Raw genomic sequence first — 17101 nt, 5'->3', positions numbered from 1 at the left:
AAAAGAGGAAGGCCTAAGAGAAGGTTTATGGATGTGGTGACAGAGGACATGCAGGTGATGTAGAGGACAGAAAGATATGGAAGAAGACGATCCACTGTGGCAACCCCTAACAGGAGCAGCCGAAAGAAGAAGATACATCTCTAAATAAACACAAACATGAAATGTCCCACCATGAGAACTGAACACCAAACACACAGCAAACACTTTTTTTTCCCCACTTATTTTATTTTCCTGACTGAGTTATCTCAATTACATACAAATAATACATAACAATCTGTCCTATAACAAACAGAACATCTGCAGAATTTGTACAGCACTGCAGCTTTGAAACACTAAAGGAATTCCTTTAGAGATTACAATGCTTTACAAAGATCATTGCATTCTTCAGAAAGTAACAGCACCAAATAGCATTTCCTGTAACATCACAACAAAAATGCTGTAAAACAACCCTCAATAGTTCCACAAGTCAGAAGGGAGTACACAAAAGTGAGCATCAGGAGAACATAAAGCCGGACTGGTGCAGTCGTAGTGTGTGTGCATGCCGCCTACCGTCTCACACACATCGACAACACTCAAGTCCATTTTGAAAAATAAAATGAATCCTAGCTTACAGGGAGATATAAATAATACATGTATTCAGTGATGATTTTAAAAGTGTTGCATAAATGGCAAACAAATGAAGTTGCTTCAGCCTATTTAAATAATGTGAGTCAGAAACCTAATGCAGCAGCCACATAAATGGTGCAGCCTTATGAGGCGCCACCTCATCAAATAAGGTTTACTGTGTCATTTCAAGACAGAGACGTCCATTTCATCTATTTATGTACTATGTTTTCAAAACTGACTGTTGTTTAGTTTAATATGTATGGCTAATCAAACAGATTAAGTATATCTTTAAACTTTCCACATCCACACTAATCAGCAAGTCAGCTTATATATAATCTATTATTCTAATGTTAATTAGATCTCTAGATTTAGGATTTCATGGCAAAAATTCCAAATATCAAACACATTCATAAATTCGTTTCAGTTTATTGGAATAACAATTTCAAGAGGCAAGAAAGATAAGAGATGCTGTTCTGCAGGTTCACAAGATCCCAGATGTTAGATAACAATTCACATTTTTTCACAAGTGGGACTCGGGGTTTGGTTGCTTTGTTTTGCTGTGTAAAGTGAATGCAAGTCTTTTCAATTTGAAGCTGTTAATCTTAGAATAAAAAAGAAGAAATACAAAGAACTGACCCAGGGAAATAAAGCCAAGTCAAAGTGCTGTCCTGGATCTATTATTTATATGCAGTTGACACATAATAAATAAAACTACAAAAAAAATGTAAGTTGAGATTTTAAAACGCTATATAACAACATTTCAAAATCTGTAAGCTGTGTACTTTAAATAATTAATATACATAATTATTTATGATTGTAAGCTTTTTGGACACTGCTGCCACTAAAGGTCCACGTTAATCACAGAGTTAGATTGTTTAAGAACGTCCGAACAGATGTTGGCATTAAGACATCACTTCAGTGCTTGAGAAGCCCTTCAAACAACGGCCACTTCAAATGGATCAGCCATTTACTGACTTGAGTTAGCGCTGACTATCACAGCTGATAAAATGTAGGTTTCCCACTCAGTCTGCAGTTTTTGTGGCCCAAGTAGATGTACAGACACTCGTCCACATCTTGTTACATACTTTGCAGCATGTCTCAGCTACAGATGTATACGTTGAAGTGTTACTGTACCACTAACGTTTCCAGATACACACTACCACTCTACATCGATGCTTCCTAATGGACCTGCATTTTGCAAACGTTTTTACTTTTGATGTACAGTAAGAAGAGATCATTCGGAAAGTACCAAATGTATTCTCAATATTTATCATATAGTTCCTCATCCATACCTGTCAAGTCAGAAATTGCAGAACTGTCTGAGCTGTTTATTGTATATAAAAAGAAAACCATTATGCATTGCTGATGGAGTAGTTTTAGTCACTGAGTGGTAGTACAGCTTCAATTTTGCAGACTTTAGCAGTGCCAAACATGGATCCATTTTACTAGCAAAGGCTCCATTTATTAATAAAGTTCTGTGATGAGTAGGCATGATTAAAATAAAGCAGACATATTGTGCATGTCTTGGCCTAATAAAGATTTGTTTAGACAAAAGTTGGTAATTCACATTCATATCTGTTTATAAGCTCCTTCCCATGATAATCACATCCTTAGGAAATCCCTCCATCTTCGCTACTTCAAAGCAGCCCAGTTTACTGTAAAAGTCCAGCATTCTCTTGTCATTCTGTCTTACTTCACAAAAAGTTCCATGGGACCCTTAACATAAATAAGGAGAAAAACAGAAAATCTATTAAGTCCATATAAGCAAAAACTTTATGTCTAATCTATACAGTAGTTGCATAAAATACATGGCAGTTTTAAACATACTATATACTCTTACATCAATTATGACTGACTGGCTGTTAAAGGACAACAAGGGATGATGTCACACATATGAACAGATGTCAGTATACTAATACACACACTTCACTTTCAATTTACACATATAAACAGTAGCTGCAACAATCTACTTGGGCAGAATGAAATGCAATCAGGAGGGTCACTGGCCTAATGACTAAACGAACAACATGTGTACTAATGAAAGACAGAAACTGTAGCTTTCAAAACTACTCGAGGATTTAGGTATCACACAGTTATTCTGTTCATAAGGTGCATCCTGACGGACATACCAGTAATAAGACTGTTCATGTGCACTGATTTCATTGCTTATTCCTGAGCAATTTTTAAAGATAAAACGGTGCTTGCATGAAAGTCTTGGGTATGCTGCAAATGTGTGTTATTATTTTGTTAGTTGGGACATCACGCCTCACTACAAATGTTATAAGTATGGATGCTATCTGGCATCAGAAGCGACTTTGGCATTAACTCACATTGTTACAGGTACGTCGACGAGTTATTGTAGCAAAGTATCTCAGTACTGTCTGTATCGTCCTTATGTACAACAGAACAGTGTGTTTCAGTTATTCTGGGAAGAAGAGGAAAGTAAGAAACCTGAACTTGTATATACAGTGGGTATAGAAAAGAATCACCCCTTCGAAATATTCCCCTTTTTTTTGCTTTACAGCCTTAAATGAAAACGCGCAAAAAAAATATTTTTTTCCAGCTTTACTTACTCAATGCAACCTATAACATCCAAGTGAAAGATATCACAGCTACAGTTCACAAGAATTATAAAATATCAAAAACAAGACCTGCGGAGATTAATAAAGGATCACCTCCCAATGTCAATATTTTGTTTTAATGACAGCCTTGAGTCTGTTGGGATACTTCTCTATCAGCTTTGCACATCTAGATTGAGCAATATTTGCCGACTGTTCTTTACAGTTTAACTCTTCAAGTTTGGTCAGATTGGATGGTGAGCGTTGGTGGACTGCTATCTTTAAATCTTTCCACAGATTTTCAATGGGATTTAGGTCTGGGCTCTGACTGAGCCACACAAGGATATTCACTTTTTTCTCCTTCAGCCGTTGTGTGGTCAATTTTGCTGTGTGCTTCGGGTTGTTGTTGTGTTGAAAGGTGAACATTCTGCCCATCTTCAACTTTCTGGCAGAGGGTAGCAGGATTTCCTCAAGAATTTGACATATTTTGCCCTATCCATTATTCCTTTTACCCTAACAAGAGCCCCAGGCCCTGCGGCAGAGAAACACCCCCACAACAGGATGCTGCCACCTCCATGCTTTACTGTTGTAGGTATGGTGTGTTGTGGATGGTGAGCTGCATTGGATTTCCGCCAGGTGTACCGTTTGGTGTTAAGGCCAAATAGTTCGATTTTGGTCTCATCTGACCATAAGACCTTTTTCCACTTGGCATCAGAATGTTCAAGGTGTATTCTGGCAAAGCTGAAACGAGTCTTAATGTGGCCTTTCTTGAGAAGTGGCTTTTTCCTTGCGACCCTCCCGAACAAGCCACAATTGTGGAGCGCTTATGAAATTGTTGTCACATACACACAATGACCACTCTTTGCCATAAAATCCTGTAAGTCCTTAAAAGTGGCCATTGGCCTCTTGGTAGCCTCTCTTACCAGTTTCCTCTTTGCTCTTCCATCCAATCTGGAGGGACGGACAGATCCAGGGAGGGTCCTAGTAGTACCAAACACCTGCCAATTCTTTATGATGGACTTTTCTGTGCTCCTTGGGATTGATAAAGCCTTTGAGATTTTTTGGTATCCATCTCCTGCCTTCTGTCTGTCCACAATTCTATCCATGAGATCTTTTGAAAGTGGCTTGCCACCCATAGTCAGTTGTTTGCTGTCAGTTGCACTACCAAGCAAGGGAATGCTCCAGGAACAGCTGTTTTTATGCTTCACTAATCACATTGATTACAATTGATCACAGGTGAAAGCCAGAAACCATGGTCTGCAATGGAAATGGTGCTTACTTACACCTGATTGAGTTTACAAATATTGTTTAGGAGGGAGGTGACCCTTTATTAATCTCAGCATGTCTTGTTTTTGATTTTTTTAAATTCTTCTGAACTGTATCTGTGATATCTTTCACTTGGATGTTACAGATTGCATTGAGTAAGTAAATCTGGAAAAAATATAGGTCTGTGAGTTTTCATTTAAGGCTGTAAAGCAAAAAAAAAAAAAAAGGGAATATTTCGAAGGGGTGATTCTTTTCTATACCCATTGTAGATAGAGTAGAAGTTGGGAGGAGGGTTGACTATTAACTGGACAAAGCTCCACATAATTTGTGTGCTCTTCTTGGTACATAGACAGGGGTAACTGTTCTAATTACGAATCAAACAGAGTTTGAGACAATAAAGCTGGCATTGGAAGTATCCATCTATATACAGTGGAACCTCGGTTCACGAACGTCTCAGTACACGTACAAATCGGTTTACGACCAAAAAGTTTGCCAAACTTTTGCCTCGGTTCACGACCACACACTCGGTATACGTACAAGCCAGGTTCCCTTTCGGTTTGTACATGTTCAGTCTCTCCCTGTGCATTTCCTGTGCAGCGAGCAAGAGAGAGAGCGCGGCACACACACAGGCAGAGAGAGCGAGAGAGCGCGAGACACACACACACACAGGCAGCACAAGAGAGAGGCACATACACAGGCAGCGCGAGACAGAGAGAGGCAGCGCACACACACACAAAGGAGCGAGAGAGACAGACGCACACACACAGCAGCCCGCTAGAGAGAGACACACACACAGTCGCTCCAGGCACGCAAAAGAGAGACACACACACACACACACACAGGCGCGAGAGAGAGTGAGCGAGAGAGGGAGGGACGCATAAGGTAGAGAAGGCTTGTTTTTGTTTTCAGTTCTGTTTACAGCGATTGGTTCGTAGCCTGCATTGTTGTAATGTTACTTTTCTTGGTGGTTTATTAAATTACGGATTTTTCAAATGTTCATTTTTTCCCCTGTGCTTAAAACTCATTAATAAAAGTGTTTTTAGCGAGCGGTTCCTAGCACTATAGCGCGAACTATTGCAGTGTTAGTTTTCTCTGTTGTTCTAGGTTTTATCAGTGTTATTCGATGTTTTTACATTTAATCAGAATGCATAATTAGGCTTCGAGCTGTAGTCGAAGTCGCCTTTCTCTTTGAATTTTTGCAGCCATAAATCCGCCGCCTGCCGCAATGTTGAGGTTGGATGTCGGTCTCGTAAGGTTTTTCGGGCAGCTGCGCAGAAGGCGACTGCGCATTCGGCTTCGGACAGACGTGAGTGAGTGAGGAGGCAGGCAAATTATGTATTAAGATTGGAGGAGGATTTTTTGTTCCTCTGAGGTAGTTGTGTTATGACTCAAACCAATTAACATGTTGTACCCACTGAATACAAAGCAAAACATGCTGCTCATTTTCTGCCAAACATTTATATAAGCCCAATTTCATAGACATAAGGCCAATTTTATATAAATAAGTCCGATAATATACTACGGCTTGAAATATGATGATTTGGCAGTTTTTCGCATATTCCACACGCTAAATCTACACATTTCTTCCTAACTAATGTAACCAAGAGTGATACTAGCATGTTCCATTCTTCAGCATTGAAAGCATTTACTAATCATTAATCAAATCAAATTTGAAGTACACAAATCTATATTTGCACATTTCAAATTTAAACTTCTTTCAATAACTGTCAACAATGTTCTCAGGACTCAAGTGAGTTGGGCTAACTAGGTTAAACCTAATTTGGCTCTCCCAGCCAACATGAGAATAAAGGATTTTTTCCTGGCAAACATACAAAATTATGAAAGCATGATAAAAGCCTCTAACAAATAAAGGTAAAGCTACTTAAAAACCTACTGTCCCCCTATTTAGTAAGTAAAAAAATACAAGTGTAAGTTTTGTCAATGTTTAAAAAAGCATCTTTACATGATTGATTGTACAGAAAAATATAAATGCAAAAAACATTCCATAAGCTTACAAATTCAATTACAAGAATCCCTCTACCAGTTACTGAACTGGGTTCAAATAATACCCCAAGAACACAGGACTGAAAAACCACTGACTTTGGAATTCATGTAAATAAAAAATTATACTAGTCTTTAAATACTTACTACCTTAAATTTTTTCTCTTCTTGTAACTTTATTTTGTCATCTTGTAAAGCACTTTGAGCTACACTGTTGTATGAAAAGGTGCTAAAGAAGTAAATGTTGTTGTTGTTATTGTTACCTACCATTAGCTTTGAGTGAGGAGAGAAGGCAGCCCATCATGCTCTTTGCTACACTAGGATCTGTGACCTTCCAATGTATGTCCACCTTAATCATAGATGGGAAATTACTTAGAAATGATTCAGGAAGGCCTTCCTGTTCCTCATGAAAACTTAACATCATTTTCTGTAAAGAAAATAATCATAACATTTAGGAGTTACCAACATTTGGTGAACACCTGCAAACGTTTTAAATCACTCTCAATTATTATACTCAAAAAGAATTTAAAAGAAACAGCACTGATAATTAAAACATTCAAAATATGATAGAATTCTTAATTTTTAGATCATGGCAAAATCCTGAAATACTAAATTTAAAACAGTTGTAAGAAAAATGTAATAATTAAAAAACTTGACATTCACAAAATGTAATCTGCAGCAACATTAGCCACCACTGGGTTTGGCCAGGGTGGCACAGTGGTAGTGCTGTTGCCTATGTGGTCCCCTCCTCATGTTCGGGTGGGTTTCCTCTCACAATCGAAACACATGCAGGTTAGTTGGAACTAGGTTACCTAACTCTTCCCTGAATAGAGAAGTTAGGAGCACACGCTGACACAGCGCATTTCAACACCCACCACACGACAAATCAACTCAGGATCCAGATTAGGACCGGAGTGCATGAAATGGGTGACACCTCAGCATCACACTAGTTCAGATGGAGTGTGAAGTTTTTTTATGGTGGCTGGAGTGCCAATTTTGCCACCAACCCCCTGAAGTTTGGAGGGCCTACATGCAGGGATGGATGCAGATTAATGTCATCCCTTTTGGCATTTACGGGATTCGATTGCCAGTGCAGATCCCTAGCCTCAGAGCCACCACTCTGCCCCAATAGGTCCCTGAATAGATGGGTTAAGAAAATAAATGGAAGGATGGCTGACACTGGCCATCCATATGGTCCAGAAGCAAGAAACAGTCAATGCAATGCGATAAATTTTTGCAGCAAAAGCAGTAATGATAGCAGGACTAAGACCAAACTATGAATACTGCAGCTACTTTCGCGAATAACCCCAAGATAAAAAGAAAGGAACAATTCTCTAAAACAAGTTATTACTTGAAATAATAACAACAGGACTACAAAACACTAAAAAATTATTTACTGACCTCAGCCTCCGAAAGCTCCTTTTCTGAATCTGGTTTGTTGTATTTCTCTTGCATTACCGGGATCCAGCTTACTTTACATTTCTTCACAAATGGTTTGACATCAACTGTGCCTAGGGCATATCCACAGACTCCGTCATCATCCTCCAGTACAAATCCATAATCTGGACTAAGGGTCAGTAATCCCCCAATCAATCTACAATTGGGGAAACACATGAAAGACAAGGTTAATGAAATATTATGGACTTCTCACCATGAAACACTCAGCAACACTGTAGATGCCACCCAATAATATATACAGTACTGTGCAAAAGTTTTAGGCAGGTGTGAAAAAATGCTGTAAACAAAGAATGCTTTCAAAAATGGAAGTGTTAATCATTTATTTTCATCAATCAACAAAAATGCAGTGAATGAACAAAAGAGAAATCTAAATCAAATCAATATTTGGTGTGACCACCCTTTGCCTTCAAAACAGCATCAATTCTTCTAGGTACACTTGCACACAGTTTTTGAAGGAACTCGGCTGGTAGGTTGTTCCAAAGAACTTGGAGAACTAACCACAGATCTTCTGTGGATGTAGGCTTCCTCACACCCTTCTGTCTCTTCAAGTAATCCCAGACACACTCGATGATGTTGAGATCAGGGCTCTGTGGGGGCCATACCATCACTTCCAGGACTTCTTGTTCTTCTTTACGCTGAAGATAGTTCTTGATGACTTTGGCTGTATGTTTGGGGTTGTTGTCCTGCTGCAGAATAAATTTGGGGCCAATCATACGCCTCCCTGATGGTATAGCATGATGGGTGAGTATCTGCCTGTATTTCTCAGCATTGAGAACACCATTAATCCTGACCAAATCTCCAACTCCATTTGCAGAAATGCAGCCCCAAATGTTCAAGGAACCTCCACCATGCTTCACTGTTGCCTGTAGACACTCATTATTGTACCGTTCTCCAGCCCTTCGAAGAACAAACTGCCTTCTGCTACAGCCAAATATTTCAAATTTTGACTCATCAGTCCAGAGCACCTGCTGCCATTTTTCTGCACCCCAGTTCCTATGTTTTCATGCATATTTGAGTCGCTTGGCCTTGTTTCCACGTCGGAGGTATGGCTTTTTGGCTGTAACTCTTCCATGAAGACCACTTCTGGCCAGACTTCTCTGGACAGTAGATGGGTGTACCTGGGTCCCACTGGTTTCTGCCAGTTCTGAGCTGATGGCACTGCTGGACATCTTCCGATTTCGAAGGGTAATGAGCTTGATGTGTCTTTCATCTGCTGCACTAAGTTTCCTTGGCCAACCACTGTGTCTATGATCCTCAACGTTGCCCGTTTCTTTGTGCTTCTTCAAAAGAGCTTGAACAGCACATCTTGAAACCCCAGTCTGCTTTGAAATCTTTGTCTGGGAGAGACCTCGCTGATGCAGTATAACTACCTTGTGTCTTGTTGCTGTGCTCAATCTTGCCATGATGTGAAACTGTCTTCCACAACTTCACCTTGGTAGCAGAGTTTGGCTGTTCCTCACCCAGTTTTAAGCCTCCTACACAGCTGTTTCTGTTTTTAGTTAATGACTGTTTCAACCTACGTGTGACACTGATGATCATTAGCACCTGTTTGGTATAATTGGTTGATCATACACCTGACTAGAATCCTACAAAATCCATGACTTTGTGCAAGTGTACCTATAAGAATTGATGCTGGTTTGAAGGCAAAAGGTAGTAACACCAAATATTGATTGGATTTAGATTTTTCTTTTGTTCGCTCACTTTGCATTTTGTAAATTGATAACAATAAACAATCATTATTTATATTTCTGAAAGCATTCTTTGTTTACAGCATTTTTTTTACACCTGCCTAAAACTTTTGCACAGTACTGTATTTGTAAGCAAAATTTAGGCATTCTAGTCAAAATGCCTTGGGGATTTCACACAGCCATCCCAATTACTAAAGACCTTCATATTTAATCTGAGAAAATGTATTACTGTCTGGTTTGGTAGTGTCACACAGCAGAACCGTTATTCAAATGCCAGGGAAGGTGCTGCCGGTAAGAGAAACTCTGTAAGCATATAGTGAACAAACAAGTACTCTGTATTTACATAAAATTACACTGTAGTACTAGAGTGTTGTACCATGTTAGCCATGATGGATGGAATGAGAAGTCAAGCAAAATGACACCTTTTATTGGTTAACTAAAAAGATTACAATATGCAAGCTTTCGAGGCAACTCAGGCCCCTTCTTCAGGCAAGATGTAATACAAGATTGGGCTGCCTCAAAAGCTTACATATTGTAATCTTTTTAGTTAGCCAATTAAAGGTCATTTTGTTTGACTTCTCAGAAAATTACACAACAAATACCCTCACAGCTGCATTATACAATATAATTTATCGACAAAGCTTTAGACATGCACTACATCATGGCCCGAAGCATCTAATAACCTTAAGACTTCTGAGATTTAACTCTTTATTGGGTATGTCTTTAAAAATGAAGAAATCTAAACCACAGTCAACTCATAGTGCCCATCCACAACCAAGAATTCACAATAAGACATCAACTGATGCCATTTTTATATCACTTGAATTGGAACCTGCTCTTTATTAAAGCCATTGAGCCACCATAAGCTTACTTGAGACACTTTTAACTACATTGTAAAGTCCAACTGCTGTCATATTACACAAATTCTAGTTGAATGGGATATCAAACTTGACAACTGTTGTTGCTGATCTCATTGCTGGAGGCAGTCAAATTACACAAACAAGAAGAGAAGGTAATCAAACAACACTACTTCATGACACCTTCACCAGCACAACAGCACCAGCACAGTGTCATAATTCACCCCTTTTTCTGTCTGCCAATAATGTGCTGCCTGAATGCTTTCCATATACAGTGAATTCAGTGGCCCCTCCCTTATTTGTATTCTGCCATGGCACACAAGACAGTTAGACGAGCCTCTTTTTCATTTATAAGGTCTAAAACACATTCCTCTTGATTCCTTGCAACTGCATTGTATGCACTATACTTCTATGTGAACTGTAATTGGTTGTCAGCTCGTGCATGCATAAAGCCTGCCTCTGCAACTTAAGACAAAAATCAAAACTGTTACACTTAATCCCTGAGAATATCAAATTACACAACTGGCTGACACAGGAACATGTCATGACTACCCTGGACTCACTAAGGTATATAAGTGAAATGTGCAATTAAAAGTACTTGGAAAATCATGTTCTGTGAGAGGATCTTAACACATGTAATTACATTCTATTATCACTATTATTTTTTTAAATTTTGACTCACTGTTACAAAAATTTTTGACAAAAACAAGATAGCCGACTCCTTGAAGTAACAAAAATGTCAAATATTTCCCAAACATACCTGAGTGTTACACCATGCATGCATTTTATAACTTGCTATATTGTAAAGTTCACAATAAACTCTTAATACTAAACATCTCTTCTTTATCAGTTTCATCTTAAGAGTTAGGTTTCAAGCTTGACGTATTTTACTTAATTAGTTAAGTACAAAATAAATTCAACTAATAATCACATTGCCATAACCTGTTTTTGACACTTCCACGATGCCAAAAAATAAGCATCCACATGTTTTTAGAGCCCACTTAATCCAAATACAGGTTCACAGATGCCTAGCCTCAAGTGTTATGAGTGTGTACAGTCTTTGTGGCACCACATCTTCGGCTGTGTTTGGAGTGGTTTCCCAGTGTTACTAGTAAGCAAACATATTCATTTCATATCATTTTTATAGGCAGTTACAAGTATGCACACAAAAAAAATGTCTTGTCTTGCTAAGAGTGTTGGAACATTTATGTTGATCACTAAGCAAATCTGTAAACTAAATATCAATTTCAGTTTTATTATAGATGGCCCAATTAAACAACAGCAACAACATTTATTTATATAGCACATTTTCATACAAAAAAGTAACTCAAAGTGCTTTACATAACGAAGAAAAGAAAAATAAAAGACAAAATAAGAAATTAAAATAAGACATCATTAGTTAACATAGAAAAAGAGTAAGGTCCGATTCTAAAGAAGTAGAAAGCATCTGTGTTCGACATACCTATCGCCAATTAAATCAGGCTGTTCACTGAAAGGAATGTCCTCCATGCCTTCATTGTACATCTCTCCGCAGATCTTGTATACAGAAGCCTACAAATGAACCCCCAAAGTCATGGTTAGAAAACATATAAAGTTACCTCTATAAATGGATAAACAAATTTTCCTAAAAACTTACTGAACATTCACAACTACACAGCTTAAATTATTGAAATACAATGATACTTCACCATTTGTGAACCCTTCATGGTGGTCATTAATTAAAATATTGGAGATATTAGATGAATCTGAACTGTTATTGAATATATAGAATGAAAAGTGTAAATAAATACTTCACACACAAAAGAGTATGTATTCGCAGCTTATGACACTATGATCATTAACAAATCAACAGATTAAAATCAACAGTAAATCAGCACTATCAGACAGTAACTTGTGACAAACCTTCTGTAGCAGTAATAACTTCACTCAGTCACCTCCTATAAACCAAATATCGATCTCTGGCCTACCTAAATGGCATTTTTCCACAAGTCCTCTTTGCAAAACTCCAGCAGGTGTTTAAAGCTTGCATAAACAGCCCTCTGCAAGCGTTACTATGGGATTTCAACAAGATCTACATCATGGCTATATTAGTATTATGCAAACAGAAAAAAGACATCAACATTTCGTCCTACAAGAGATGTTGGGCATGGAAGCAGCTCGATAGATTTTGGCCTGCAAAGGTGAACGTCTAGATATAACAGGTTTATCTTCAGCAAACTTAACATAAATCTTATTATTTGAAGCACTACCTGAAAAAGTACTCCGTCCACACACTTAATGGTGTTAAACATCCAGAAGTGCTCTACTAGTTTTCTTTGCATTTTGAATCAATGCACGGACATCATGAGCAAATCGTCTGTGTTCAGCACTCTCCCTAGCCAATGTGGTTTCCCTTCAATATACTCGTGGGAATCTCCTAAGCCTCTGTTTCCTGTCGAGATTCAAAGCCTTCCTAACAAAAACATGTGCCAAGTATGCAAAATCAAGCCCATACTTAGACACTGAAATCTCTACTTTGAGCAATTACAGTCAAAAAGCATCAATGGTGCCTAGTGTCTCATCATTTGGGAGTTCAGTACTAGTTTTTAGAAACTGATGTACGGACATTGTCCACAGGTGGCAAACTATACGTCTTGCAGTAACATTTAAATCTGAAAGATCTTCAAAAATTTCACAACATGGTTTACAGTGGACTAAATAAGAAATGCATTTCAAAATATATTGTGTTTCAGATTTTTTCAATTCTGTACTAAATTTGAGATTAAAAAAATAAAATATGCTGCTTGCATTCATATTTACACATCTGTGCTCTGGTAGCTCCAATACCTTAATGTAAAACTAACAGAAGGAGTATCACCATACGCAGACACTACTGAGAAAATAAAAGTTATTCAAAATACAGAAGCACTTTGAGCTACTTTTTGTATGAAAATGTGCTATATAAATAAATGTTGTTGTTGAAGGGCACTGAAGAAGAAACCCACAGTGGCTGAAAAATGTCAGCCATATAATGGGCCCTGCATATCACCTACTTTTTTATTTGAAGGAGACAATGTTGTACAAAAAGAATTCTCTCAAGGCTTATTTGCAGTTTGCTTGAAAGCATGAAAGTAAACCAACAGAATATGTGGTCAAACCTACCTTGCCCAAACACAAAAAAAAATTTCCTTACAGTGTAATATGGTGGCATTAATATTACGTTCTAGGGATTAGTCTCATCAACCCTGAAAAGCTTTGTGTTAAAGGAAACACAGATAAAGCAGAGGACCAAATAATAATGCAAGAGCTTGTTTTAGATTCTAAAGGAAGAAGAAGATGAGTGAAGATTACCAGTGAGAACTTGTGGGACCAATGTGAAATTGTCAGTGCAAAAGCACTGTCCTGAAAGCTTGAATGAGCTGGAACAAATCTACTACAGAGTTTGGGTAAAAAAGATAGTAAACACCTATGACAAAAGTCTTTAAAATACTTTTGTGGAAGATGGTGGCTCAACCAAACATTGATATGTGGGTATGAAAACATTCAAGCTGCATATTTCAGTTCTTGCTGTTAAAGATCTTTTATTCCTCCAGATAGCTGATTTTTTTTAACACAAATGAGCTTTAAATAAACAGGAAAGAATGTGTGTTCACTTAAATTAAGCAATATTTAAAATGTTTAAAGGGACTAAATACATTTGCGATGCACTATAACACGGACTAAGCTACATACTTTTTCTATTTAGTCATTTTTAAATTACATTTGTCTTATTTTTTTTTAATATATACATAATACATATATATGAAAACACTACATATAGGCATTAAATACTTTGCTCCCTGTGATATTTTTTTGTGAAATACCCATTTGGCACAGAGGAGAAATTAATTTCCAGAACAGTATATGTTAGTGTTTAAAGGAAATATCTATCCTAATTTACCAAAGGTAAGCACTGCAAGTAATGGTTCCCTGCAATCAGCACAGATTTGCAGTTTCTTTGGCACACACATATCAAGTCATTCACATCCTAGCATTTGTCTGCCTGTTTTATATCCTTTCAGAGCTTTATAAATTTTAAATTTGTCTGCTAATTTGATACTTAAACAATGCAATCCTGATGACAGTGTTAAAACGTTGCATCGAACTTCGATAAAAGGACAGCATGAGATTGATATCCACTTTGAAAAATCTTGTATGGAATTAAAATAAGCATTTTAGAATATTTTTTGTATTAATATTGTAATTTAAATTATCAATATCAGTTTGAGTATTTATATTAAGGCACGATCTTTTTGTGTCTCTTCATAACTGTGTACGGGTGAATACATACATTTTTTTTTATCTCTGACAGTTAAACACAAATGTAGTTTTTCATATTCTGAGAAAGGTAGTACTGCATCAACTCACTGAACAGTCCATTTGATTTAAATAATGTTTATCTTCCCCAGATACCGCTTTCAGTCAAGTATAACATCACAGATCATCATGGAATAGAATGAACAACTAAAAAAAATGTAGAAATCAGCTTATTGTTCCATTTGACCATACTGCTGTTAGTTTTAACTCGGTATAGGGATTTGTCTATTTCAGTAATACTAAGCTACATTTTATATATATATATATATATAAAAAAAAAAAAAAATTCTGACATTTTTATAAAACACCATACTTATTTGTTCATTTATAAGACTGAAATTTTTCAAAGCTTGATAAAGCCTGGAAAGGCCACCCTTTTGGCCATGTTAGCACCAAGTTCTTATGCTCTGGAAAAGTGTGAAAAATTTTAGATGGCTCTAATTAGACTTACTTTTGATTTTTCTTCACTCTTTTTTAATGGTTTGTCATTTGCCATAAAAACCTCATATTACTTCTGCACTATTTTCCTGGACAGAATGTTTTTCTTCCAAAGAAGAAGTCTTTGGTAATCAATGATGTACTACTCACGTATACTTTACTAGCTTCGTATACAATGATCATTGACACTCAAGCTGTTAAACAGCATTGTCCAGTGTACAACAGGATGTCTGTAACGCAAACTTCACTGATTCTGTGTTTTGCACAGGAATGTTTTTTTTATGTTTCAGCTTCTGGTTGTAAATAGGTAATAAGTAAATAGTGTGGTGATGAGACGCACAAAGAGCTATCCCGTGATGGGTTTTGTAAGCACCTGAAATGTATTCAAAGAATTTGTTCAGTATGTTAATATATTAATAGTAGTGCACCAAATACAGTTCACAAAAAACTGAAAACTGCTGATCACAATTTTGAGCAAAATGGTTTATTTATGGTTTCAGAAATTATTTCAGCAGAGATATCTGCATGTGGTAGAATATGCACCACTATAACAAATATTTGTTTTAAATACACAATTCAGACAATATGAATGAATTAAAATCAAGAGTAGTTTATTATTAGTGATTTGGATAATATGCATTTATTTTGTTCAAATGACTAAAAATTATTTACATTGTTATGTTATGCAATAAATTATATGAAGTGACAGGCCATTATTTCAAACATATAGCTGTGTATTTGTTTGTTTAGACCCAAGTCAAACATATACATGGCAAAGAATAAGTTACTGAAATAGCAAATTTCTAAAATAAAGTACCAGTTACACATTAGGTACTATATTTTTGTTCCTGTGTAAAACACCATTGGTCACAATGAAGAAAATGTTTCCAAAAGAATAGATCTAAAACATTTAAAACATAGCTCAACTACTATTTTAGTTTTTTTTTTTTTTTTTTAAATTATTTATTTATTAAAACGTCTGTCTATTGCGCTATACTGGATGACACATTAAATTCACTCAAAGTATTCACTAACCTCATCTTTTGGAAAATATGGCCTTATGGAGTAAATTTTAGAAGTTGGTGTAGGTGGTGGAGGCTGGTAGAAGAGGTCATTTGCACCATCAATAGGTAATAATCGCTGTTAGGATAAAAAACAAAAACAAAAAACAAAGCAGAACATTAAATTAGTGATCATAATCTTATATTATTGACTTAGTAACTTTCTACAAACATTTTAAATTTGTCAATGTACTGCTTGCTATATAACCAAAAGGATCTGTCTCAAATGCAACATTTATGTCAAACATCTAAAGTAAACAAACTTGAATAAATTAATTTGCACTCACTTTTGTTATTTCATGGTAAACCAGTAGAAGACAGTTTGAACAGATATATTTACTTTTATACTTTAAATACAGAAAACTAAAAAGAGACAGGCGAGGCTTGGTCTGAAAAAGGGCTGATCTAGCTTAAAAAAGATGCATTTTCCCCCGCAAGGCTTTGCAATTCGCTGCGCCAAGATTCCTGTAGAGAAAAATAATAGCATGGGAAGCAGGTACTTGGGATGGAGAAAACAAAAAGAAGGGAAAAATAACAAAAAAGCTCCATGGACAAAAATTAATTACAAAGACAACCCTAGAATCCTTTTTTTTCCACCCATATAAATTGCAATTGGATTCACTTTTAGACAAAATAAACATTTATTATTTACTTTTTTGTTGTGAATTGGACTATGAATTTCTATAGTTTCTAAAGTAAATGTTGACCATGAAGCTTTTAATGTTTAAATTAAAAAAAAAAGTAAAAACAAAAAAAAAAAGTAAAAATTCCCGACAAGCTTAGGCACACAATATGACAAGCGCTAGCGCAGTGGTAATTAGCGTTGTGCTACC

The 17101-nt window shown here is 36.6% G+C and overlaps 1 protein-coding gene across 1 annotated transcript in view; it reads right to left on the bottom strand.

Annotated features, from left to right (window-relative positions):
• Positions 1-204: 204 nt before the first annotated feature.
• Positions 205-17101, bottom strand: part of oga (O-GlcNAcase) — a 70318-nt gene continuing 53421 nt past the window's right edge. Inside the window, exons 12-16 of the mRNA XM_028795729.2 lie at positions 16243-16347; positions 11897-11985; positions 7833-8025; positions 6699-6858; positions 205-2322 (exon numbers count right to left, since the gene is read on the bottom strand). Coding sequence (XP_028651562.1) covers positions 2186-2322; positions 6699-6858; positions 7833-8025; positions 11897-11985; positions 16243-16347 — 684 coding nt within the window. The 3' untranslated portion in view covers positions 205-2185. The remainder of the gene's footprint in view (positions 2323-6698; positions 6859-7832; positions 8026-11896; positions 11986-16242; positions 16348-17101) is intronic.

The sequence above is a fragment of the Erpetoichthys calabaricus genome, chromosome 2, assembly GCF_900747795.2.
Source record: "Erpetoichthys calabaricus chromosome 2, fErpCal1.3, whole genome shotgun sequence".
Taxonomy (NCBI): domain Eukaryota; kingdom Metazoa; phylum Chordata; class Cladistia; order Polypteriformes; family Polypteridae; genus Erpetoichthys; species Erpetoichthys calabaricus.
The sequence above is the reverse complement of the archived record's forward strand: the minus strand, read 5'-3'. Positions and strand labels throughout refer to the sequence as shown.